A 24,750-nucleotide genomic window follows, 5' to 3' on the forward strand; every position below is an offset into this window, starting at 1 on the left:
TGGTTTGAATAGTGTGGTACATACCTGGCTATTCATACCTGGACTGCTGTTGATCATTTCTGCACAATTATTATTGTACACGACTCAAGCATTTGAAATTTTATCATGTTTTCACAATATATAATACATTATGAAAGTTTTCAAATAGTACTGTGATTATATATATATATATATATATATGTGTGTGTGTGTGTGTGTGTGTGTGTGTGTGTGTGTGTGTATTAACTTCTTAAAGTAAACTACTAGCTGTGTTTCCTGTTCCTTAGCATCATGATTATCATTTATCATAGTGATTGCAAAATTTCATAAATACAAACTTTATTTTATCGAGAAGAATATTCAATTAATATATAATCTTCGAAATGTTATTTCTAAATACAGTATCAATATTAGGTTTCCTGAATATTGAAATATTCATGAATAAGTTGTGGAATGGCAGAATGTGAAGGGTTTTCATATTCCAAAAGATACATTTCAGAGACAGTTTCATCAAATATTTTCTCTATCTTTATAGAAAGCTGTATGAATAAAATTCCCCGGGTATTGCAAATTCCTCGCTATTTCCCGGATCTTAACAAGCTATGCTTCAAGGAATTCAGGGTAACTGGCCTGCAGTGCCCTTAAAACATACATGAAAATACAGACTATCAATTTTTGTCCTAAAATTATAATTAATGTGAACAAGAGTGTAACTGTTTTCCAGTTTTCTATAAAACGAAAACTTAAGCCTCAATCATTTCTTTAAATTAATTCTCTGAAAATGCCATCTGATTATTCAATTCTATATAGATGATGAAATTTTTGGTCGGTATCAGGTTATCTAATGCTTTCAAAAATATCATCTCATCATTATTGGTGGGCCAAGCATAGAATATATCTCAAATATTCCTTTTATTAGTATTAATGGAAGATATTCGGTTAGAATAGCTTCAGATAAAGATTACTCTATATTGGAGATAAAATGTTGTTCATTGGCATAATAAATATTTGTTTATATAACTTTTTTCCTAAATAAAAATTTCAAACTCCAATTTAATCATAGTAGAAGAGTCCACATAGAAGATATAATTTTTACTTCACTCTTAAGAAATTCCACTTCAGCAGGTGGTATCTTTATAAATGCTGAGTTGACTTGGTACCAAAGTTTGTCATCCTAAAATCCTAATTGTAGATGATAAAGCATCTATATTTTAGGCCCCTTTTTTCAATTTTATGCTTTAATCTCTGATATCAAGAAAGATAATATCAGAAACTTTAAAAATGTCTCCTTTAGAAATTCCTTAATTAAGTTTTCAAGGTTTGGAAAATTAATTATAGTTTTGGCATTAGTATCACTTTTGGCTGATGTATGTTTAAAAGTTTAAAAGCTGCTCAGGAAGTGCAGAGGTAAGGGACAGTGACTTTGTCCTAGCAAACAGGACAATGCCCTAGAGACTGCCCATATGTATATATGGTCAGCACCCAACCCCCTCGCCACCCAAGCTAGGACCAAGGAGAGTTAGGCAATGGCCTCTGTTGACCTAGCAGATAACCCTATAAGCTCCCCCAACACCCCTCCTTAGTTCAAAAGGATGGTGAGGTTGCAGTGCCCAAAGGGAATAACAAGTTTGAGCGGGATTCGAACCCCAGTATGGCGATCATATTGTACATATTTTGATGATATTTATCAGCATCTGTAATACACTGAAATTATTTCATAACCAAAAAGGACAGATAATTCACATCCCGTTCAAAGTTTTATAAAGGTTTGGAAAATCAATGACATCGTACCTAAAATATTATCAAATTATTTCATGAATCCTTTCAAAAAATGCATGCATAATAACCAAGTCTTTGGATGTACCCTAATACTAAAAACATAGATATCCTTTAACTCTCACTTATCAATATTTCCTAAAATATAAACGTGGCACAGCAAAAGAAAGTTAGTGCTTCTAGATATGCTATTATAACCACGTTTTCGTCAAGAATTGGACAATTTGTAAAAAAAAAAGAAAAAATAATGAAAACGAAACTTTTTACTTGGCTTGCTTTGCACCATCGACTGTTTATTAAGAGATGGCTATTTTACAAAATCTGAGTCTGGAGTGATCTGAAAATTAACTCTAGATAGTCATTATTTTGACACATAATTCCACTTGACTTGACAGAAATAGTTTTGAGATCGCTGAAGTTTTTTACAATTAAAACTAAAATGAAGACTGTTAAGTTAAAATTACTATAATATTCACCTAATGAACAATATTAATGATTCTACAAGAAATATAACTTGGGAGGACGTTAACAGACAAGCAGTTATTTTCTCCAAAACATTCTTTTCTTTGTCTTGTCTAGAGTCATGGGTGTTACTTTAGGACAAAGTATCTCAGATATCTATCAATTTGTTGACTGTGTTATCTAACAGACTACTAACTGTGTCGTCAAAGAAATCCCATCCTCGAACTCTCCGGTCTCTGAAATTAATGATAGATTAGATTAATTTTTAAAAAGATTAATGCTCTGCAGTATATGTTCATTCATATTAAATGTTTTATTCTAGTCAGTAATTGATATTCTCATGCCTTTTTTGCCAACATGAACTCTGAGTTTATTAAGAAGTATAATAAATGAGAGAGAGAGAGAGAGAGAGAGAGAGAGAGAGAGAGAGAGAGAGGCCTAAGGGGTCTTTAGTCCTAATTAATTGATTTTGAAGGTTATACTAATGGTAGCATAATGTATATAATATTAGTTAAACATAAACCAATTAGAGAATCTAATCTTTTATGTTTGACTGATACAAAATAAATAATATTAGTTTTTAGGCTTCTGATTAAAAAAGAAAGTTACTTATGAACAAAGAAAATGAAACATCACATTCTTATTTCCTGGAAATATATCAAGTATATTCTAGTTTAATGTCTGCGAGACTTGGGAAATAAAATTGGAAAGCGTCGGATAATGTACTTACAATGTCTATTATCATTGCCATAACAGAGGGAATACTGTGTCTGCTATATTGATAGCTCTGACCACAGGCCTATTGCAATGGGAAGGAAAATTGACCCACATAAGTTTTAATTTTTCGTGGATAGTAAAAAGATATTGAAAAATATAATAGAAACTCTATATCAGAACCGTGAGAAATAGAAAAATAAGTTACTGGATTTAGTTGTGAGAATGAAAAGTGGCTAGAGGTGAATCCCAAATTCTAATATAGGTCAGTCTTATACGAAAGAGCAGACCTTAATGTTTTGTGATTCAGATTGTTAATTTAGACAAATGATTTTGATAGAAAGAAAGATCAATGAAAATAGTGTTATGGATGTCCAAAGAGAGAGGAGCCTTGAGAAATACACTTATATGCATTGATGGGTCACTATGCTTTAGTAGGACATTTCATAATCAGAGTTTGCTATCAAAATTTTGTGAGGAATTTAAAAGAAAAACATTTCATCAGAACTATTAGATATTCAATGAGTATCATTTCGAGGATGTCTGATGACAATGGGACTCACTGTTAAAGAGTGGAAATCAAACCTTTCTTGTGAATTTATGTATATCTGAGACATACTAATCTCATGAAAGGAGTGAAGGATGATTATAAAGGTATTTGATACACACTCACTCTCTCACTGACACATACACACACACACACACATATATATATATATATATATAATGTATAATATATATATATATATATATATATAATGTATAAATATATATATATATATATATATATACACACACACGGTTACAACATGGTTAACCGTCACTAGGAAGGTGTATAAAGGACTGGTGAAAGAGCAAATAGGGTATAAGTAAGCAGATGGTGAAAGGCAATTTCAGCAACGTCGTTTTATAACCATAAAGGGAAGAAACAAAGATGGAACGACGTTTTTTATTGAAGTTTATGGGAGAATAGTTATAGCTGATCTGTACAGGCATCTAAGAGTAAATATAACACATAGCATATTGATGAGAAATTATCTGAATACTTAAATACGTGTGTTAAGGAAGTAGCAACCACTCAAAAAACATTTATTTCACATAAATGACTTACGGAGCATTTACGATTGAGATGTCAGTGCACACTGTATCCGTTAGAGTAATACAATCATCGTCATTTTCTTCACTACATTCATTGACGGACATTACCCACTGAAAAGAAAACAATTGCGATATTTTCTTTTTCCCTAATAATAGAGCCACCAGGTTCTTATTTTTCTTATTATTTCAAAATATATTTCAACATAAAGTATGAAAACCTATAATGCTTACCTTGAGAACACAGGAATCACAAGTAATTCCCTTTGGCAGCCGCAGAAGAATTTCATAAAGACCTGCTGTACTTATTTCACCTAAGTCAAACTGTTTTCCGAAATCTTCTGTCCTTAATGGAATTCTGAAACCATAAATACATGATGATCGCTATGTAAGAATATTAACGGCCCTTTATCTCTTGACCTTAATGTGCTTAGTAGCAACAGGTCATTGTGATATAAAGCTTGTAATCTTAGAATAATATATCATAGGAGTGCTCTGTTAATCTATTGGTTCTTGCAAACTCTCTTTGTGAAATTTCAGGCAGATTCCTTTATATCTTTATCTTGCCTTCTTCATAGCCAATCATCCTTTCAACATTAAAACTCATCGCAAACTCATTCTCAAGAAGCTTCAACAAAGTATTTCTGGAGTAGGTCTAAAGAATTTATATAAGGCCCCTTCCTAACAATAAAATTTCATTTGGAAACTGACTTTCTTATAACTAGTTTTAGGTGAGAATTCTTTGTTTTATAACGATATATCCCTAAGAAGCTTGATAAGTACTTTATGCTTCCTTTTTAAACCATCTTCTTTACTGGTCCGCATTGAACTAGACCAGTTTAGATTAAAGTTAGATATTAAAGTTCAGACTAAATATGCCTAAATAACGTTGCAAATCCTAAATACTGATGACCATGTTTAGTAGCATAAAAGAAATTTTGTCTTAGGTATATAATCTTGACAAATAAAAACGAATAACGCACGTGACCTTCCTTCAGTATCCTACGGGGATTGACTGGTTTGCCTTTAGTAACAATCTTTAAATATATTATTCATATCTAAACTCATACTTTAACTCATATATATTTGATAATGCCTTTACGGACAAAAATAACTTTCACAGCTTTACTCAGTCCCCCAACATATCCAGAAAGCTCACCAAACGAGCATTATAATCCCCCTCATCAACACAAAACAGCCCTAAGCCATTTACCTCTGACTTTTATGAAAATTTGAGCCTCCTGTATTAAGTCCATTCATTCTAAAAACTTATAATGCAGCACCTATTCCAAACTATTAAGATGCTCCTTTCATTCTCTGTTCTATTAAAACACCTCCGATTCATGAACTCTATTCATCAGTAAATCATCGTCAATTCTTTCTCCAATTAAACTTTCTGAGAACATTATAATTCATCGTTTCATATATGATGACCATTCTGCTAATGTTATATTGTACTCACAATCTTGAACTATTCATTTTTTCTCACGCATGTTATAGTAGACAAAAAGTTATTGCCTAACGAATTATCCATCTCTTTTTTTATTGGCATACGCATGCACACACACACATAAATTATATATATATATATATATATATATATATATTTATATATATATATATATAAATATATAAATATATATATATATATATATGCATATATATACATATACATATATAAGGAGAGAGAGAGAGAGAGAGAGAGAGAGAGAGAGAGAGAGGAGTTTTCAAGAATTTAGATTGAGACCATGTAGGAGTTAGTATTGATAGGGAATACTTTATCAACTTAAGATTTGCCGATGACATAGATGTGTTTAGTGTATCATTGGAGGGATTACAATGTCTGTTACAAGATTTGTATAGAGAAAGCAGACATGTAGGACTGAAAATGAATATGAGTAAAACTGAAATAATGTTCAATAAAAATGCAGAGAGACAACAAATAAGTGTTAAGGACGAACCTCTAGAGATTATTAATCAATATATGTACTTAGGACAGACAGTAAGTGATTCTCCAGGACACGAGACTGAAATTAAAAGAAGGATAAGCATCGGATGGAGAGCATATTGTAAAGAAAATGAGATTAGGAACGGTAAAATGCCACTTTCCTAGCAAAGAAAAGTAATCAATGATAGGTCTTACCAGTATTAACTTATGCATCAGAGACTTGGAGTCTTATTAAAGCCCCGAAACATAACTTAGTTACACCTTGAAGAGGTATGGAAAGAATAATAATGGAAATGCCACTAAGAGACAGAAAATGAGCAACATGTTTACGAGAACAAACTAAAGTAGAGGATATTTTAACAACTTATAAGAAAAAGAAATGGATATGGGTAGTATATATAAAGATAATGGCAGATAATAGAGGGACATTAAAAATAACAGGATAGGTACCTGGAGATTATGAAAGAAACAGAGGAAGTAAGAGAAGACAATGGGTTCACGAACAAAGGAAGTTTACTGAGTGGACTAGTACAGAAAGTCCAGAAACAGACACAATAGGAGGGACATGTCTGAGGCGTTTGTTCTGCTGTGGACTAGTAACGGCTGATGATAATGATGATGGTGATGATGATAAACTATATGGGTATGTGTCTGTGCGTGTGTGCGTTGGTATTTTTATAAGCAGCATGTTAACTCATACCCATGGACACTATCTGTCTATATAAATACATGGGATATGAATACATGCGTATATACACTTTATACATATATATGTGTATATATATTGATACATATACAGTGTATGTATATATATATATATATATATATATATATTTATTTATTTCTATTTCTATATATATATAAATATATATATATATATATATATATATATAAATATATATATATATATATATATATAGTATCTACAAAGGAGAATGACATCCCTAAACTGATTGCAGTTACGTCGGGTATGGCGATCCACTAGGTAGCATTAAGTCACACAATCAGTTTGCTCGAGATTAGGACAATAATCCAATGTTAAAGACTTTCCCCCCAAAAAAAAATTTTGTCGAATCCCTCGTAAGTGCCTCTACCAAAGGTCACAATTCAAGCACAAGCCCTTTTTTCCATTTATTCTGTATTATCCTCTTTTCCAAAATCTGACTTACCTGGAATCAACAAGAGATTAGCAGCTGATCATTTCCATTCTCAGGTATAATTACGCTGTCCTTGTTTACTGTATTGATTTTCATTGTGAGTCCGTTGATGTCATTATTAAGACGAAGATAATATCGCCAATCAAGTCAGGACACTTTCCCTTCCTGGTCTATAACACATGTTTATGCCAGCACGTCTGAGCTTTTGTGATTTCTCCCCACACGAAAAACAACACATAAACACACAAACACATATACACATAAATATTTATGTATATGCATGTATGACTTACCTCACAAGACACTCCTCATCATCAGGATTTGCTTCAGGGCACAAGTAGAACTCGAAGTTTCCGTTCGCTGCCACCAAATTGGCCTTCACTATCATAACCTACAACAAACGCAAATAAAATTGAATATAAATTTGATTCCATACGGAAAAAAAAAATCTTTTAGTGAACCTTCATTCCCTGCCACTCGTAAATAGGATCTAAAAAATACAATTTCCAGCTGAATTATATCTAATATCAGTTTTGTTTTATCTTCTTTTGTTATTTGTATGACAGAGCTAACATCCTCTATAAGAGAAAGACTTACCTGTCCTTCATAATATTGAGGTAATGGAACTGTCACTGGCGGTAAGCCTCCCTTGAATCCCTGCAAAGATAAATTCTTAGTTTGCAATTGACAAATATATAGCGTGGAAAACTGTGCTTTGTCAGCTTCCATGTTTCTAGGTTATATTATTTTGGTAATCTGTCAATAAGATATATTTTAGAAGAAAATATTAGTTTTGCACTTTAAAAAAACATTAGTTATCAACCTTACTTTTTATCAACGTCAGTGATTTTGGAAATATACGTTATTATTATTATTATTATTATTATTATTATTATTATTATTATTATTATTATTATTATTATTATTATTATTATTATTATTATTATTATTATTGGTATTAAAATCCAGAGTTATATATTGTTGTATATTTCAAAATATATAACGATGTATAACTGGATTTTTAATGTCCCCCATGTAACAAAGAGCAAGTGTTCAACTATATATATATATATATATATACGTGTGTGTGTGTATTCATATGCATATACATACACACACACACACATACATATATATATATATATATGTAAGTATATATGCATATATATATATATATATATGTATATATATATATATATATATATGTACATATATATATATATGCATGTAAGTATATATATATATATATATATATAAATATATATATATATATATATACATATATATATATATATATACAGTATATATATATATATATATACATATGTGTATATATATATATATATATACATATGTATATTATATATATATATATCTATATATATATATATATATATTCTTGAAGGAGATAACAGAAAATATATATATGATAATAGATTAGAAAAATATCATAGGCCGATCTGATTGTTAAAGGTCATGAGATTTAGAAGTAAATAATATAAAACACCCGAAGAGATTTCATCAGTTGTAAAAGTATGAAAGATATATAGAATATCTGGTGATTCATTGTAGAGGTCATAAAAACTTAAAACCATTTGAAAGTTGTCCTTTAAAAGGATTGAAAATAACAATATTTGCAATTACAATAAATAAAGGCAAAATCCCTTGAAAGTTAAATCCGACAACTTTTCTGGAAAATCTCTTGAAATTTGAATCCGACAATTTTTGGAGGAATCCAATGATAGATATCATCATACCTTCATGCTCTATTGGTTTTAAAGCCTTCTGATTTTGTGTAGAGGCATGTTGGAAGAAGATTAAAAGGCTGTAAATATCTTACTAATAATGTTAACTGCTATAAAATCCAGTAATGATGAAGAGGACTCTGTTGAATACTTTTAGTGAAAGACAACTGTTTTCCCACTAAATTTATGAATTATGGTAATATTATAGTAACGAGGTAGATGGTCAGGGTTGAAAAATTGATGGAAAATTAAGAAAAAATAAAAATATCTTTAGTTTCCTTTCTGACTGAAGATTTCTGGGCAATAGATAGTCTGCTTTTTTATTTGAAATACATTTTAACAATTCATAAAGAGAGAACCTATCAGAAAAGAATATAGATAATTTCCAAGTAGGTTCATAGCACATATGTTCCAACTAGCTTAGCTAAATATCAATAATAGCAGCCCAAGTTGCTAAAGAAGGGCAAGATTTTACTATTAATATCAAATTCTTTATAGTTTTGCATACAATAGATAATGTATAACTGAGAAGTATGTGAAGAAGATCCAAAGGTTAGATGATACCAATGATATTATTGACAAAAGGGCGTATATTCTAACTTGCTTACCTAAATATCAATAATAGCAACCCAAGTCGCTAAAGGAGGGCAAGATTTTACTAGTAATATCAAATTCGTTATAGGATTTTGTACAATAGATAATGTATAACTGAGAAGTATGTCAAGAAGATCCAAAAGGTTAGATGACACCAATGATATTATTGACATCAGAGCGTACAGGAGAATTACGACTGCCAAATATAACTCAGAATAACATGAATAGAGCTATTCTATTTCTATTGGCTTTTAAACCCGTTCAAAAAAAGTTCAGTCATGAATGTGTAATGATTTTCGCACTATTGCTCGAACTAAGCATTGGGAATGATAGTATGAAAGTGAATGAAAGAATTAAGAAAGATATAACCCACTGAAGAATACCACCATTTACATTTGATGATAAAAATGAAAATTAAGAGAGATACAAATAACAGTATTGTTTGAGATTTTCATTAAAAGAGAAAAACAGGAAGAAAGGGAGTTATATGCTATAAACTGACATAGAACCAATCCTTCCGACTTGATTAGAAATAGATTTTCAAGATGATTATATCCACATAGTAATAAGGATAACATTGAATTGAACTGATGCCTCCTCTGATCTTTTCAGGAGGAAGTTACTAAGCTCTGCACCGGCAGTTAACCCTTTGAGTGCCATTGAACGTATTCTACGGCCAGTTTTTTCTAACCCCTTCAATGCTTAGGGGTTGCAATCTTATTGTTTTAAGGGACTGCAATTTTAATGGTCGTAGATAGTGGACATTCTAGGTCTGAATGAATGTATTGGAGATGTGGAGGCAGAAAAAATTTAAAGTGAGATGGGGGAGTTGGAGGATAAGTACGACTCCAGTCTCTCACAGGTCCTAGTGGCCTAGTCCTTCCAATCAGTCTTGAAAACAGAGGCAGTATTTTATATATTGTCTTGTATTTTTATCCTTTTTACTGAGATTTCCAGTGTTTACTCTTTATTATTTTTGCTATCGCATTAGTAGGACAAGGCATCTCGACCCATCAACATTCCTCTTTCGTACAGAAGTAAGATGGCTATCGAGGGTTAATATTGGAGCTTGAGTTGCAACATTAAAAATCAGCTGAAGGAATTCATTGACAAAAAAAGAAAAAGCATAAACGTGAAAGTTTGTGAAGAAGCTTTGGGAAAACAGGTGGATCAAGAACCTGGTTTCTCTTAATTATATAATTTCTTGCACCAACGCAGGTCACTTCAAAGTTACTCAGGAACTGCGATTAATTTTGTTGGTTAGCTACGAGCTTTTCAAATGAAACTTAAATTCCGGCTAGAAAAAAAGTCTCAACAGGTCTGTATGATGTTTCTGAGAATATAAGCGACAGCTTGTCAACTCTGTGTAAAGATGATGTGGATTAGGTCAGTGTTCTCTTCCAGAATCACTTGGTTTCTCTTGGTCAAGAGTTGGATAAATATCTTACTGATATCACAGAATTAGATTGTCAACTCCTTCGAAATCCCTTCCAGAAGAATTACAAGAATTCATTAACTTTCTCAATGACTCAACTGCAAGAGATTCATCTGATATTTTGTCATTGAGCAGATTCTGATCAACAATCGCAAGTTCTTACCTTCTTTAGCAAAGAAATGTGTACAGAATCTCCTGATATTCCTTCTACACAACGCTGTGTTTACGGAATCTCAGCACTATGCTTGATTAAACACAAGTTATGTTCACACCCTGTAGTCACAGATGACATAAGACTGGCTCTTTCAAAGACTGCACTGAGGATTGACGCGTTAGTAGTAAAGAAACAGACCAAAGGATCTCACTGCATTAGTCTATACTTGTATTTGTATGCAGTCAGACACACTGACTTCCTTATTAGTAAGTAACTAGTTACTAGTAACAAGTTCTCAGGCTTAACAATTAGCATTATTCGCAGTCAGTGGAACATAACACCTTCTTGATAATATTTTATTTTCAGGCTAGTGATGCTAATCATGCACATAGAAACTTCCCCATGAGTAACTGGTTACACGCTGTATATAGGCACCACTATTTCACAGCCACAGTTATTGGAAGAATATATCTGACTAGCTCTGTGTTAATATTTTATATGCTATTCACACACACGCGCACAAACACACTCACACACATTAAATTACCAATCACTCTTACCAGTTACAAGGTGCAACTATTATTATTATTATTATTATTATTATTATTATTATTACTATCCAAGCTACAACCCTAGTTGGAAAAGCAAGATGCTATAAGCCCAGGGGCTCCAACAGGGAAAAATAGCCCAGTGAGGAAAGGAAATAAGGAAATAAATAAATGAAGAGAACAAATTAACAATAAATCATTCTAAAAACAGTAACAACGTCAAAACAGACATGTCATATATAAACTATTAACAACATCAAAAACAAATATGTCATAAATAAACTATAAAAGACTCAAGTCTGCCTGGTCAACAAAAAAGCATTTGCTCCAACTTTGAACTTTTGAAGTTCTACTGATTCAACCACCCGATTAGGAAGATCATTCCACAACTTGGTAACAGCTGGAATAAAACTTCTAGAGTACTGCGTAGTATTGAGCCTAGTGATGGAGAAGGCCTGGCTATTAGAATTAACTGCCTGCCTAGTATTACGAACAGGATAGAATTGTCCAGGGAGATCTGAATGTAAAGGATGGTCAGAGTTATGAAAAATCTTATGCAACATGCATAATGAACTAATTGAACGACGATGCCAGAGATTAATATCTAGATCAGGAATAAGAAATTTAATAGACCGTAAGTTTCTGTCCAACAAATTAAGATGAGAATCAGCAGCTGAAGACCAGACAGGAGAACAATACTCAAAACAAGGTAGAATGAAAGAATTAAAGCACTTCTTCAGAATAGATTGATCACCGAAAATCTTGAAAGACTTCTCAATAAGCCTATTTTTTGTGCAATTGAAGAAGACACAGACCTTATATGTTTCTCAAAAGTAAATTTACTGTCGAGAATCACACCTAAAATTTTGAAAGAGTCATACATATTTAAAGAAACATTATCAATACTGAGATCCGGATGTTGAGGAGCCACCGTCCTTGATCTACTTACAATCATACTTTGAGTTTTGTTAGGATTCAACTTCATACCCCATAATTTGCACCATGCACTAATTCTAGCTAAATCTCTATTAAGGGATTCACCAACCCTAGATCTACATTCAGGGGATGGAATTGATGCAAAGAGAGTAGCATCATCTGCAATATGCAACAAGCTTGTTTTCTAGGCCAAACCACATGTCATGTGTATATAGTATGAAAAGTAATGGGCCAAGAACACTACTCTGTGGAACACCGGATATCACATTCCTATAATCACTATGGTGCCCATCAACAACAACTCTTTGAGATCTATTACTTAAAAAATCAATAATAATGCTAAGAAACGACCCACCCACTCCCAACTGTTTCAGTTTGAAAACAAGGGCCTCATGATTAACACGGTCAAAGGCAGCACTAAAATCAAGGCCAATCATACGAACTTCCGACCACAATCAAGGGATTTCTGTACTGCATTGGAGATTGTAAGAAGGGCATCACATGCTCCAAGGCCTTTACGAAAACCAAATTGCAAACTAGGGAGTAGATGATTACCTTCAGCAAACCTATTAAGACGTTTTGCCAGACGACGTTCAAAAACTTTAGATAATATGGGAGTTATGGAAATTGGCCGGTAATCAGTGGGACTTGAGCTACCACAAACACATTTACATAGAGGAGTAACATTACCAATTCTCCAACTAGTGCTAAAAGCTCCTCTTCTTGCTAAATTGCGCAAAATAACAGATAACTTTGGAGCTAAGAAATCTGCTGTCTTTATAAAAAACAAAGGAAAAATACCATTTGGGTCTACACCTCCATAAGCATCAAGGTCCATCAACAGAGCTTTAATCTCACGAGATCGAAAAGCTAAACTAGTTAGTTTAGCCTCAGGAAAACAGGAATGAGGAAGTTCAAGTTTTTCATTACTCTGTTTACTGTCAAAAACATCAGCCAAAAGGGTTGCCTTTTCCTTTTGACAGTAAGTGACTGAGCCATCTGGTTTAAGTAAAGGAGGAACTGTTGCATCTACACCAAAGAGTGCAGATTTAAGGGTAGACCACCATTTATGTTCCTGGGTTGTACCAGAAAGTGTTTCTTTTATTGTTAAATTGTACTCCTTTTCAGTTGAGGCATAAACTCTCTGAGCAAAAGCTCGAAGCTGAGTATAGTTGTTCCAGGTCAAATCTGATCTGTTACCCTTCCAAAGATGATAGGCCTCCTGTTTCTCCAAATAAGCACGTCTACAATCATCATTGAACCACGGTTTGTCCTTCACTCGGTACCTTAGCACACGAGAAGGGATACGCCTATCAATTATGTTGACTAGATTCTCATTCAAAGGGACAACAGGATCTACACTATTATATAATTGTGACCAATTCAAGCACAAAAGATCATGTAAAATCCCATTCCAGTCTGCTTGGGATTTCATATAAATTTTACAAGAATATGATATATCAGGGACAGGCTGCTCAGTCTTCACTAATAATGAAATCAAGGCATGAACAGATGTCTTGACTGGAGAACCAACCTTACTAGTTATAACGCCAGGGGAGTCAGTGTATACGAGGTCCAAGCAATTACCAGACCTGTGAGTAGCTTCATTTATGATTTGCTCACAGACTGATTCAGAGGCAAAGTCTAAAGCTCTTAAGCCATGGCGATCGGTAGGAGAGATAGAACTTAACCACTCCCTATGGTGAGCATTAAAATCACCAACAAAGACAAAAGAAGCCTTTCTATCATTTTCTTGTATCTTAGCCATAATGGTAAGAAGACAATCGAAGATAGAATCATCTATGTCTGGATTCCGGTAGATCGAACACAAATAAAAGTTGTTATGCCTGCCACAAACTTTTATTACCTGAATCTCATGACATCCACATTGATAGCAGGACTTATGAGAAGCAGGGTACTCGGTCCTAATATACACCGCCATTCCCTTGGCCCTAGGGATGGCATCACGTTTCAACATTATTGGCTTCTTAAAACCAGTTATAAGGAGCTCAGATGAGTGCCTCATATTAGAAACCAAAGTTTCTGAGCACAAAAGAATATCATACTGTCTGGACGCAACTGTAAGGTCTTGGATATTTGCATGAAGACCACGAATATTGCAATACAGAAGACGACATTGACGAAATCTAGGACGTACTGGTCCCGGATTTCGCTCAATGTCTCCAGACAGCATAAGAATTAATAGAAATAAAAAAGAGACAGCATACTTAAAAACTAGATTAACAAGAATTATAACAAAAACAATACGTACAGAATTATAAACAAAGTGATTGATGATACCCATAGACTATAGTAAAAAGTCGGAAAAACTGGTCAACACGGAGGAGCCGATAACCATGCAAGGCTAAATACCCTCCAGGATAGCCACTTCAACTGAAGGGAGGACAGTAAGGATGGTTTTGAGAAGAAAAATAATCAGAAAAAGGAGAAGACAACCTCTTGATAAACCACCAGGCATCCATGGCCCTTCTATTAAGCCTGCCCAACACACCATTTCAAAAAAACAAGAGGAAGGAAAAAAAATAAGATAGAATAGTGTGCCTGAGTGTACCCTCAAGCAAGAGAACTCCAACCCAAGACAGTGGAAGACCGTGGTACAGAGGCTATGGCACTACCTAAGACTAGAGAACAGTGGTTTAATTTTGGAGTGTCCTTCTCCTAGAAGAGCTGCTTACCACAGCTAAAGAGTCTCTTCTACCCTTACCAAGAGGAAAGTACACTGAACAAATTGCAGTACAGTAATTAACCCCTTGGGTGAAGAATTGTTAAGTATCTCATTGTTGTCAGATGTATGAGGAAAGACGAGAATATGTAAAGAATAGACCAAACTATTCTGTGTAAGTGTAGGCAAAGCAACACTAGTTCACTGCCACAAAGATTTAAAACAGTCTCATATAGATATAGTTTAGTAAATGTATTGGATGCTAACAGTCAGTCATATGTATTTCATTGTAAGTACTAGTTCCTATTAACACTAACCCATAGTACCACGCAATTATTGAAATTAGTGTATGCTTCACATATATAACACTATGCAAATCTAATAAACTAAGACAAAGTCAATAAACCATTTATTTCTGTTTACCCTTCCCAATGCTGCATTGTGAGTAAAGGGAACGTGGCCAATACTAAGAGACTTCAAGGGGTACATAGAATAAAAAAGGTTGCGAGCCCTTGTTGTACGGAAATTATTTCTAATGTAATAATAGTTATAATTAATTTTAAATGTAAAAGGAGTTCAAAATTAATTAGCTAAAGTTCACCAGAGCAATTTCAATCAAGTCAATCACATTCGTAATCTTACGAGAAATGTAAAAGGACAACGAGTAATTTGTTCTTTATTTCCCGTTATTAATATCGCGTATAAGAGTTTTACAAAATACATGAGAATATGCAATAAAAAGTTATTTTAACCAGGTCAAAAATATCAAAGTTTATTATTGCCTTTAGATCAATAGTGTTCAAGTAAATATCAGTTTAGTAACACCTTCTACCCTTTTTTCATGTTAGTAATAACGGGACTTCATTTACTACACATTTTCATATATTTTATAGAAATCCTTATTGCTGTATGCATTATGATAATCCTTTTTAGCTGAAAATTTATATCAACATATTCATTCTTATGTAAAAGTTAAAGTCACCACAGCCTTTTCAATAAAAACTCCTTGCATTCGTAATCTATTTTCTGTTATTATTTACGCATCTAGAATAATTAAAAATATATAAAACTGCTTATTAATAGAAAACTATGTTATTCAGCTAAAGATTTAGAAATATGAATTTTTTTGGAATTATGGTAATCCTGTAAATAACACTTTAATCAAATGTCTAGACTTTTTGCATTATCACAATATGACTCCATTCTTTTCATAATTATATACATTTTATATTATTTTGTCACTAATTAGGTATTTTTATAATTCTAATAAACGAAAAAAAAAACTTAGATCAAAATAAACCCTTTCACAAAAAAAAAAAAAAAAAAGTCAATCCAGTCATTTCTATTCAATTATTCACTTACGTAATCTCACAGTCAATTTTGACAAAACGTGGACACTCGTTCGTCCTTTCCTGTTATTATTTACACAGATAGAATATGAATAATCATATTATATCGAAATACAATTCAGCTATTCGGGTTTAAAAAAGACGTTAATGAAGTGTCTAGCGTAAAAGGAAAGTTACCATAATTATTTTGATTAAATTATTTGCTTATGTAGTTTCGCGTTGAATAACGGGAAATTGTTTCTTGATTTGCATTTGTTATTCAAACTTTAATTATTAATGCATAATATCTGATATACTATATCAATGGAAAGTTAATTTATTAAGCGAATCGAGAAATTCAATTTAATCATCTGGATACAATAATGTTGATGTTCGGACGACTTATGTGAAGATATTTACAAAATGTATATCTTTCGGTTATAATTACTATTTTTTTCCATATATATATATATATATATATATATATATATATATATATATATATATATATATATATATATATATATATATATGTATGTATGTATATATATAAAACGGATTTTGAGCTAAGCGAAAAATCTATTTTTGGGTGAGATGGCCATGTCGTCCTGATGGAAGTTCCTATAGGGTAGCTTCCTAGGGTATATTACAACTACGGCGATATTCCCAGAGAATTTACCATAAGGTACCCAGAATTCTAACTCCTGGAGCGAATATCCCTAATGAAAGGGATATCGCGACATATCAGAAGACGTATTCTTGACACGCCACATGGCAATCTGCACCCCAAACAGAGATAACACATCGAGGGGTCAATTGGCAAGAAACGAAAACGGGGAAGAAAAAGGGGGAGCCGCTCCCAAGGCTCCCTCTTCTCCAGTTTCGTAAGCGTGCCTGGTGCCAATCCTGGCGCCATCTGTATTCCTTGTAGCGTACACGAGGTGCTACAGATACTGTATGTAGGGAGGGGTCTTACAGCCCTTTCATAGAAAGGGAAGGGCGGGTCCATCAGGACGACATGGCCATCTCACCCAAAAATAGATTTTTCGCTTCGCTCAAAATCCGTTTTTTGGGCTCAAGCCATGTCGTCCTGATGGAAGTATACCAGAGCATTACTGTATCTTTGGATTCTCAGAACGTGCCGTACTCCCCGGAGGTAATTTTTCCCGGTCGACTAGACTTAGAGATCTAAGATGTTACCGTTATACATCTTTTCAACTAACCATAAACCATGTTAGAGCTTCCTGCCCCCTACAGGGAAGAGTCCTACTAGACTCTGGAAAAGTCTCGAAGAGTACATATACCTATGTATGAATACCAGGCAAGCTAATATAGTGGTCTCACCCTATATTAAGTAAAGCATAGTTTGTAAAGAACCACTGCGTCAATATGAAATATCGACCAGTTCTCCGCACAATACTTGTATTGGACAAAGGTTTATATCCGCATAGGAGGAAACTTGTAAAACCGCCACCGTCCCCTTCTGGGACGGAGTCCTCCCGTTAAGGCAAAGCATAAACCAATGCAACATAGCTTGCATAAAGGAACAATTCTTTTAGAATTATCCCAGATAAAGTACATAGAATGAATGCTCAATTATACCAATAAATTGACACAGGTGAAGGAGACGCAAGGTTCTCAAGAACAAGTTTATTGACAAGCAATAAATAGACAGGTTAACAACAATATATATATATATATATATATATATATATATATATATATATATATATATATATATATATATATATATATATATATATATATATATATATAAGAAGAGGATAACCCAAACTTTAAGCATAAGTATGATAGTAAACAGAACTTGTTTATCTGAAAGAAAAAAACATTATTGCCACTTTTAAGATACCGAGGTATCAAAGTCATAAAAGTCTGTATTACAAATCAATCACATTAGCGTTAGAAAACGCTCGGCACACATGTCTGCACTTATGCTAGGTTCACCTTTGGAAATGGAACAGTCTACATTGGCAACTCAGTGCCCTCACTTAGTTTGTAGTACTGTATGTAACTACACACTCACCCTGGAATTAATCGTCCCAATTAAAACCACTGTTCCTCACAGAGTTAAACAGTAGGGTTAACAACGCGACCCACTGCTACCACAGATCTCTTTAGTTCCTCTACTTGCTTCGCATAGTAGCGAAAGAACACTCTGGAAGACTTCCAGCCAGTGTATGAACGGATATGTTCAAAATCCATACAATTAAAGAAATTTAAGGATGAGGCAACTTTCCTCGGATCGTGACCTGCGGGTGTACTGTCAGGATCCACTCTGCGAATAAAATATGTGATTTTCGCTCTGAGTTGATTCAGAGATAAATTTGAGCCTGATGTTTCTCCCCTGAATAGTTGACCACCCTTGAAGTCTGAAGTTCTACGAAGATAGACCTTTAGGCATTCTACTGGACGTAGAGATGCATCTTCTTTCAGAGGGCAGATTCTCCAGGGACCCCACCTGTTGGTGGGTAACTCATTCTTGGCGAGAAACGTAGGATCCGGAAACAGGTTCACTTCTCCCTCATCCAGGAACTGAACACGACCTGCCTCTCTCGAGAGGGCTACAATTTCACTAATCCTGGCCCCGGACGCGAGTGCAAATAGGAAAATAACTTTTTTTTGTCAAATCCTTTAACGCACACTCCTCATTGCTCAACAGAGAAGCGAAATGAAGAACTTTGTCTAAAGACCATGAAATGGGCTTTGGAGGTGCTGAAGGTCTGAGCCTAGCACAGGCTTTCGGAACTTTATTAAAGATCTCGTTACCAAGGTCGACCTGGAAGGCATATAGAATGGGTCTTGTCAAAGCAGACTTACACGCCGAAACCGTGTTAGCTGCCAACCCTTGACCATGGAGGTGGATGAAGAAAGATAAGCAGAAGTCTGTAGAGATCTCCTGCGGGTTCTTCGCCTTGACGAAGGCCACCCATTTTCTCCAAGATGATTCATATTGCCTTCTAGTGGATTTGCACTTATATTCCTCAAGGAAGTCTATGCTGGCTTTCGAAATCCCGAAACGCTTTCTCACCGCTAGGGAGAGAAAATCATGAGCTGCAGGGTCCGGGTTTTCTGTAATGAAGCGCAGACAGTCGACTTCTGGACTCGCTGGGTCAGAACTGGATCTGGTAGCGGTACAAACTTCAGCCGTAGTTCCAATACCAGGGGGAACCACACGCTGTTCGGCCACTTGTGGGCCACTATTGCCGCTACCCCCTTGAAGGATCTCAGTTTGTTGAGGACCCTCAACAGAAGGTTGTGAGGAGGGAACAGATAAATCCTGGACCATCTGTTCCAGTCGAGGGACATCGCGTCCACTGCTTCCGCTAAGGGGTCCTCGTACGGGGACACGTACAGGGGCAACTTCTTGTTGTCTTTCGTCGCAAAGAGGTCTATCTGCAGTTCTGGGACTTGATTCAGAATGAAGGAGAATGATCCTGCGTCTAAGGACCATTCCGACTCTATCGGTGTGAACCTGGATAGAGCGTCCGCTGTCACATTGCGGACTCCTTGAAGGTGAACTGCCGACATGTACCACTTCTTCTTTTCTGCCAATCGGAAGATGGCCAACATCACCTGGTTGAGAGGTGGTGACCTCGATCCTTGTCGATTCAAGCATCTCACAACTACCTCGCTGTCCATCACCAACCTTATGTGGATCGAGTGACGCGGGGAGACTTTCTTTAAGGTAAGGAGCACTGCCATAGCTTCTAGAAAGTTTATGTAAAAGGTCTTGAATAGCTTGGGCCAAGTCCCCTGGACTTTTTTCCGATGAGAGTGACCTCCCCATCCCTCCTTCGAGGCGTCTGAGTGAATTGTCACCGACGGGGGAGGTGGCTGAAGAAGAACCGACTTCTTTAGATGTCTGGCTTGAGACCAAGGCCTGAGAAGAGTACGTAGCCGAAGTGGAACTGGTCTTCTCAGATCTCTTCGCGCGTTTGATGCATAACTTCTCCAAACTCCGGTTGCATCCTTTAGCTGTGCTCTTAGCATTGGGTCTGTCACCGAAGCAAACTGGAGAGAGCCCAGTACCCTCTCCTGTTCGCGTCTTGATATCCTTTCGGAATTTAGAAGTCTCTTGACAGAACCCGCTATATCCTTCCTTTTCTTCGCCGGGATGGAGAAACGGTGTGACATTAGGTCCCAGTGGATTCCCAGCCACTGGAACTTTTGAGATGGAGAAAGTCGAGACTTTTTTTTGTTGATCTTGAAGCCTAGATACTCTAGGAACTGGATCCCTTGACTGGAAGCTTGCAAGCATTCTGTCTCGGATGCTGCCCACACCAGCCAGTCGTCCAGGTAGGCTACTACCTGAATTCCCTTTAGGCGTAATTGTCTGGGAGCTACGCTCGCAAGCTTCGTGAAAATCCTTGGGGCTATATTTAGCCCGAATGGCATGGCTCTGAAGGCGTATAGTCTTCGTTGTAGCTTGAACCCTAGGTAGGGGGAGAGTCGACAGTTGATTGGAACGTGCCAATAGGCGTCTGACAAGTCTATGGAGACGGAATATGCCCTCTTGGGCAGTAAGGTCCTTATGTGTTGCAGTGTTAGCATCTTGAATTTGCAATTCACTATGAACTTGTTGAGTGGCGACAAGTCCAGAATGATTCTGAGCTTTTCCGAGTCTTTCTTGGGAACACAAAACAGCCTCCCTTGGAATTTGATGGACTACATCCTTCGGATCACTTTTTTCTCCAACAGTTCTTGAACGTACTCCTCCAGAACGGGGGTGGAGTGTTGGAAAAACCGAGGGCACGGGGGTGGAGTGCTGTACCAGCTCCAGCCCAGTCCGTTCTTGAGTAGGCTGTGGGCCCAGGGATGGAAGGTCCACCGATCCCGAAAATTCTGAAGTCTCCCTCCTACCGGCATCATCTCACTTGGACTGCCGTCCTGAGGTCTTGCCTCCCTGACTGCGACCACCCCTGAATCCCCTTCCCCTTGAGGGGCGCCTAGACGAGCCTCTGGCTGCTCCTTTAGGCTTTGCTCGAAAGGAAGTAGACTGCCCTTCGAACGTTGGGGTGAATGCCGTGGACTGTGTCGACACAGCCTGGGGTACCCACTGGAATGTGGTCGGGGTTTGTGCCACCATCTGGGGCACTGAAGGCAATGGCAATTGCAGTTGCTGTTGCTATCTAAGAGGCTTGGCTGGCCGAGACGGTAGCCTAGTCCTCATAGTCTTCCTCTTTGGTTGAGGACCCTCATCCAGGGAAGACTTTCTTTTGATAGCCAGGCCCCACTTCTGGAGAAGGTTTCTATTCTCCGAGGCGGCCTTATCAACAACTTCTTTGACCAATTCGGTAGGGAAAAGGTCTTTGCCCCAAATGTTGGAGGAGATTAGTTTCCTTGGCTCGTGCCTCACCTTAGCCGGGGTGAACACGAACTCCCTACAAGCTCTCCTCGCCCTGACGAAGCTATAAAGATCCTTCGTCACTGTGGCCAGATGAGTCTTGGCCACTACCATGAACATTTCATGGACCTTGGGGTCACTTGCCATCGTCTCAAGAGTAGTCTGAAGAGACATTGAGGCAGCCAGTCTTTCTTTTGTCTCGAGCTCTCTCCGCAAAAGAAAGTCAGACAGCTTAGGGAGGTCCTCGCCGAACTGACGTCCAGCAATATCAGCCTCCAACTTCCCAACTGAGAAGGTAAGATGGACGTCCTTCCAGTCTTTGTGGTCCATAGGCAGGGCCAGCGACAAGGGTTTACACTCTTCCAGGGAGGGGCAAGGCTTGCCGGCCTCGACTGCTTTTAGAACAGCCGCAAACCCTTTCTGTAAAAAGGGGAAGGCTCAAGCAGGAGAGGACACAAAGGAAGGGAGCTTCTTACTCAATGCAGCTACCTTTGAGTTCGTGAAGCCCCTCTCTTTCATCGAGGATGAAAGCTAAGCTTGAGCCTTAGCATGGTCCATCACTATGACCTCCTTCGGCTCTGTCTCCTCCTTTGAAGCTGGTTCCTTCCTCAGCCGGACATAACAGTCCGGATATGACCACTTGCTGGGCCAGAATTCCACCTCCTCTAGGGGAACTGAACCCAACTTATCCAAGATGACGATCTTTCCAGTCGTCATCGGCATGTGCTCAGCATACCTCCATGGGTTAACATCTGAGCACAAGGGAATGTCTTTCACATTGAGCCTTTTCTGGGGCCCATGTGATGCTGCAAGGCTCTGCATCCGCAGTTCCATTGCAGCCGCCTTCTCCTGATTCTCCTTCTGCATTTGTTGGATCATTCCAACAATGGAGGAGAGGGCCTGTCCCAGCTCTGCTGGGAGAGCAGATGATGTTGAGGGAATAGGCTCAGGGATCTGAACCGGAGTAGCCGACACCTCGTCGGCCTCTTCCTCTACAATGTCTGGGGCTTGAACTTCATCCTGGCCTCCTGCCAGGAGGTCTTCCTCCAGACGCTCGTCCACATCAGACATCCTGTCATCCAACTGGATGTCTTGCAAAGCGACCGCGACTTCAGCATCCACCTAGATCTGAACTTGGAGGATCTCCTCTTGAGGCTGGGGAATCACTGCATCAGCTGATGCCCTAGGGAAAAGATATGCCCTCATCTTCTCATTTGGAAGATAAGGTCCAGAGGTGTTCTTCTGGAAGCCCCTTACCCAGATACAAAGCTTCTCCCTTGCTATATCCCTTGATTCCGCCGTCCTAGGGGAATCAAAGGCCTCAGTAATCAGGTTAGTGCACACGGTACATACCTGAGGATCCCAATACTGGAGATCACCCTTGGAGACAGCGCATGCTGCGTGCCTCCTACAAAACCCATGTCCGCAGAGGTTCTTACCGCGGACGTTGCAGAAAACACTTCCGCACTTCGGAGGGTCCTCCTGTAAAGAGAAGAAATTTCCATGAGTATCAAGTGAACTACGTATCACTGGATATACACAGTTTAGCATAACAATTCAGAAAGGAAAGACACACACTTGTGTTTCCTTCACAACCAATTGTTGCAGCCTTCCAGATAATAAAATCGTATGGTTAATCTCTTCTAGAATAACCAATGAAAAGTTTCCAGAGGAAACAGGTGGAGCTCACACCTAAGCAATGATTTTAAAATCCTGGATAATAGACAAGAAAGAACTCACTTTCTTATCTGTAAGGCAACAGCAAAGGGCTGTGCAAGACAACACAAAATTGTTAGAACACACAGTGCTGTACCAAAACTTATACTATAGTTTTCTTCTTACAGTATATGTTATACTGAAGAATACTGGTACAGTATAGAAGGTTATGTACCGGCCGGCAAGGCACACACCATAACTAGCTTTAAAGTATACTACTTAACAGCTAAAAGGCGGCAGAACGCTGGTTCAAATGAATGTGCCGCCTGGCAGTAACTGCCGGCCGGCAACAGCCAATGTCGGCTACACAAGGTAGCCCTCGGTTGCCGGCCACTGCTCCTAGCGACCGGCAGAAAAGGGCTGACATTAGCCGGCCGACAAAGGTAAACAACCGATGCCAGCCAGCAGCAAAAGAACCAGAGGACTACGACTGCCCGGCTGCCGGCCTCATAGGCCAGCAGCCGGTTCGGGTACAGCACTAGAAGAAAACAGAATGGATGCCGGGATAAGAGCGTAAACTACCTCCAAGCCCGGCAATCCGAAAGAGTGCATATAAGGAAGGGGAGAATCTAAATCAGGCTTCCTGACCAATGCCGTCTGGCTCTAGAGGCAGGTGTGGATGAGGGACCAAGGGAGGTCCGGGCAGCACTCAAAGCAGAAGACCCTTGCCGGCCGGCAAGAGACTGAGTCAATTCCACATCCTAACCTATCCTAGGTCCAGATGTAGAATGACGGACAGTACTGTAAAGGCTAGGCCATTACAGAGATAGAGAGGGAAGGGACAAAAGAGGGTCCTACCAACCTTGCTTTAGTGAAGGATCACCCGCAGTCAAGAAAACTCATCTTAGCCTAAGGGAGATCCAAGGAGGGATGCCAGCAATACTTGCCAGCTCCCAATGAACCAAAGCAAGGAAGATGTTGCTACTCCCAGGGAAAGGATCTTATCCTCCCACCGAGAACAGCAACAAGGACTAGTCTGCTAGATCACAAGAGAAGGAATCATCTCGTACAGAAACCTTCAGTAGTGACCTAAGGAGGTTAAGCCTCCCATGTCTGTGTCAGGCCAGCGAGGGAGACTCTACCCCAAGCCAGACAAACACAGACTCAGACTAAAA

The 24,750-nt window shown here is 37.3% G+C and overlaps 1 protein-coding gene across 1 annotated transcript in view; it reads right to left on the reverse strand.

Annotated features, from left to right (window-relative positions):
• Positions 1 to 242: 242 nt before the first annotated feature.
• The window catches only part of LOC137645702 (uncharacterized), a 30,221-nt gene continuing 5,713 nt past the window's right edge, over positions 243 to 24,750 (reverse strand). The window contains exons 3-7 of the mRNA XM_068378563.1: positions 7,729 to 7,788; positions 7,425 to 7,522; positions 4,261 to 4,384; positions 4,043 to 4,140; positions 243 to 2,453 (exon numbers count right to left, since the gene is read on the reverse strand). Coding sequence (XP_068234664.1) covers positions 2,366 to 2,453; positions 4,043 to 4,140; positions 4,261 to 4,384; positions 7,425 to 7,522; positions 7,729 to 7,788 — 468 coding nt within the window. The 3' untranslated portion in view covers positions 243 to 2,365. The remainder of the gene's footprint in view (positions 2,454 to 4,042; positions 4,141 to 4,260; positions 4,385 to 7,424; positions 7,523 to 7,728; positions 7,789 to 24,750) is intronic.

Source organism: Palaemon carinicauda, chromosome 8 (genome assembly GCF_036898095.1).
Source record: "Palaemon carinicauda isolate YSFRI2023 chromosome 8, ASM3689809v2, whole genome shotgun sequence".
Classification (NCBI taxonomy): domain Eukaryota; kingdom Metazoa; phylum Arthropoda; class Malacostraca; order Decapoda; family Palaemonidae; genus Palaemon; species Palaemon carinicauda.